The sequence below is a fragment of the Otolemur garnettii genome, unplaced genomic scaffold (assembly GCF_000181295.1).
Source record: "Otolemur garnettii isolate 467f Iridium unplaced genomic scaffold, OtoGar3 scaffold00219, whole genome shotgun sequence".
NCBI classification, from domain to species: Eukaryota; Metazoa; Chordata; class Mammalia; order Primates; family Galagidae; genus Otolemur; species Otolemur garnettii.
Window position 1 is genome coordinate 394,855 of NW_003852614.1, and position 3,565 is coordinate 398,419.

The 3,565-nt window shown below is 43.6% G+C and overlaps 1 protein-coding gene across 1 annotated transcript in view; it reads right to left on the minus strand.

The window, feature by feature from the left end:
* Positions 1 to 3,565, minus strand: part of TAF1 (TATA-box binding protein associated factor 1) — a 119,365-nt gene that overhangs the window by 48,149 nt on the left and 67,651 nt on the right. The window contains exon 28 of the mRNA XM_023508051.1: positions 1,549 to 1,616. Coding sequence (XP_023363819.1) covers positions 1,549 to 1,616 — 68 coding nt within the window. The remainder of the gene's footprint in view (positions 1 to 1,548; positions 1,617 to 3,565) is intronic.

Consider the following 3,565-nt stretch of genomic DNA (forward strand, 5'->3'; position numbering starts at 1 on the left):
CCACAACACCCAGCTATTTTTTTGTTGCAGTTTGGTCAGGGCTGGGTTTGAACCGGCCACCCTCAGTATATGGGGCCAACACCCTACCCACTGAGCCACAGGTGCTGCCCATGTACTATCAGTCTTTTTAATATTAGCCTTTCTGTCGGGTACGTAGTGGTAGCTAATAGTGCTTTATTTATTTATTTATTTATTTTGTTGTTGAGATAGAATCTCACTATGTCACCTTGGTAGAGGGCCATGGCGTCACAGCTCACAGCAACCTCACACTCTCGGGCTTAAGCAATTCTCTTTCCTCAGCCGCTCAAGTAGCTGAGATTATAGCCACAATGCCCAGCTATTTTTTATTGCAGTTGTCATTGTTGTTTAGCTGGCCTAGGCTGGGTTCAAACCTCTGTGCTACAGGCACCGGGCCTCTAATAGTGATTTAAATATGCATCTCCCTAATGTTCATTCAAGTTGGGAATCTTTTCATGCTTATTGGCCATTTAGTTATCTCTTTTGTAAGATGTCTACTTTAGGCTCGGCACCTGTAGCTCAAGCGGCTAGGGCGCCAGGCACATACACCAGAGCTGGCGGGTTTGAATCCTGTTCGAGTCTGACAAACAACAGTGACAACTGCAACCAAAGATAGCTGGGCATTGTGGCAGGTGCCTATAGTCCCAGCTACTTGGGAGGCTGAGGCAAGAGAATCTCTTAAGCCCAAGAGTTGGAGGTTGCTGTGAGGTGTGATGCCACAGCACTCTACCCAGGGCAACAACAACAAAAAAAGAACTGTCTACTTCAATATTAACATCACCAATATAATTGTACTTTTGTAAGATTATAGGATGCTACAAGTTTTTTTGGTAAGAAGATGGACTACAGATAATCATTTAGAAATTAAAATTCTGGGCTAGTCACGGTGGCTCACACCTATATTCCTAGCACCCTGGGATGCTAAGGTAGGTGGACTGCTTGAGCTTAGGAGTTTGAGACCAGCCTGAGCAAGAGTGAAATCCTATCTCTAAAAAATAGCTGGACATTGTGGCAGGTGCCTGTAGTCCCTTCCAGATACTTTGGAGGCTGAAGCAAGAGGACTGCTTGAGTCCACTACTTTGAGATTACTATGAGCTATGACACCGTGACACTCTACTGAGGGTGACAAAGTGAGACTCTTGTCTCAAAGAAAAAAAAAACAAAAAACTTAAAAAAAAAATAAAATTCCTCCCTACCAAACCAGTGACTGGTCTCTTAGCTACAGATGACTTCCTGAGGAGTCACTTTCCTTTGCCCTTTCTAAAGACTTATGCAGATTCTGGATCTTAATCCTAACTTTACTATTTAATAGTCATGATACGCAGAGCAACTGTTTTCTTCAATGGATTTAGTTTCTTAGTTCAAAGGGATTGGCCTATGAGAGTTTTAATGTTCCTTCTAGTCTTTACACACTAAAGATCTGATACTCTTACACATATACTTTTCCTTCTATTAAATGCTCTACTTTCTAAACCCTGCTACTCCTCATTTTCAAATTCCACTGCCTTTCTTTCATTCTAAGTGTCTTACCTCTTTAAGTTTTTCATCACAGAGATCCAGCATGGATTGAGATATCTGGGTCAATGAGTGTTTTGGCCCTAAAGAGGAAGAGTAAGACATAGAACCATTAAAAAATAGAGTGAAGAGCTGCCAACACTTTGCTATCCTTTTAACACATTTATCCGTATTTTGCCATGTATAATATGCTCCTGTGTAACACACACTCATATTTTTAGCCTAAATCTTCAGGAAAACGCCAGACACTTATGGGGAGGGTTAACGTTCCCCTGATAAACATACAGATTTGCCCCACCTTCCTACAGCCACTTGCTCTGGGAAGGGTGTCCCTTCCGACTTTCCTTGGATCCCTATCCTCCTGACAGGAGATTCTGAGGTCACTTGGCATGCTGGCAGCCAGGTAGGATCCTGGGGCCTGTGCAGGGTTTCCATTCCCCTCCACGCAGCCAGGCCTTGGGTCTCAGCTCTCACATCCTGCTACTACACTCCCATCCCCAGATGGCAGCACTTGGTGGAGTCCACTCCAGCCAACTCACACTGAATCTCAGATCCTCCCAGACTGAACTCTGTGCTCCCACTGAGCTCCCCTGCTCCTGAAAGAATGCATATTATATATACTCCTCATGTATAATACACATGCTTATTTTTCTCTCAAAAATTTAGATAAAGTGGGCATTATACAAGACAAAATACAGTACTTAAGAACCTAATATTATGCCATGCACCAGTCTAACTTTTGGGTTAGATGCATTTGCTAGACTTGAGACTGGGTGCAGTGGCTCATGCCTATAATCCCAGCACTTTAGAAGGCCAAGGTAGGAAGTCTAAGGCCAGGAATTTGAGAGACACTAAAATTACCTCCAATTATTACTGCCAAACATATAGCAGGTATATAACATGAATAAATAAACTAATTTTAACTCTTTTCTTTCCTTTATTTTTTGACACAGAGCCTCACTCTTTCACTTGGACTAGTGTGCAGTGGTATGATTATAGCCACAACCTCAATCTCCTAGGTTCAAGTGATTCTCCTACCTCAGCATCCTGAGTAGTTGGGACTATGGACCTGCTGCCATACCTGGCTAATTTTTTTTGTAGAGGCAGGATCTTTCTATATCTCCCAGGCTGGTCCAAACTCCTGGGCTCAAGCAATCCTCCCGCCTTGGCCTCCCAAAATGTTGGGATTACAGGTGTTAGCCACCATGCTTGGCCTTCACTCTTTTCTTCATTTGTGTGTACACATTCACAGTAATAAAATTGTTGCCTTTAATATTAATTTGTTTAAACATGGCTGAAGAGATCAACAGATGATTTATAATTTTTCTACACTTAGCATATATAATGTGTGATTGCAATTTTTGTTTGCAAAACTTATGGTTTGTGACGTTCCCACAACATCTGACTAATCCAAAACCTTTGTTATTAAAAAAAAAAAAACCTCCATATTGATGTCCCTATCAGGTGCTTCAGAAAATCCTTGAATTGGCTTGATGCCTGTGGCTCAAGTGGCTAAGGTGCCAGCCACATACACCTAAGGTGGTGGGTTCGAATCCAGCCCAGACCCACCAAACAACAATGATGGCTGCAACCAAAAATAGCCAGGTGTTGTGGTGGGCACCTGTGGTCCCAGCTACTTGGGAGGCCAAGGCAGGAGACTCGCTTGAGTAGGAGGTTGTTGTGAGCTGTGATGCAATGGCACTCTACCCAGGGGGACAGCTTGAGGCTGTCTTAAAAAAAAAAAAAAAAAAGAAAATCCTTGAACTATCTGCCCTATCTCCTACACTCCCTACTCATCACAGGGATAGCTACATTTTCATCTAGCTAATAATTCTGACTACTTCCTTTAAGTATACTCCACTAGGCTCGGCGCCTGTGGCTCAAGCGGCTAAGGCGCCAGCCACATACACCTAAGGTGGCGGGTTCGAATCCCCAGCATGGGCCCGCCAAACAACAATGATGGCTGCAACCAAAAAATGGCCAGGTGTTGTGGCAGGCACCTGTAGTCCCAGCCACTTGGGAGGCAGAGGCA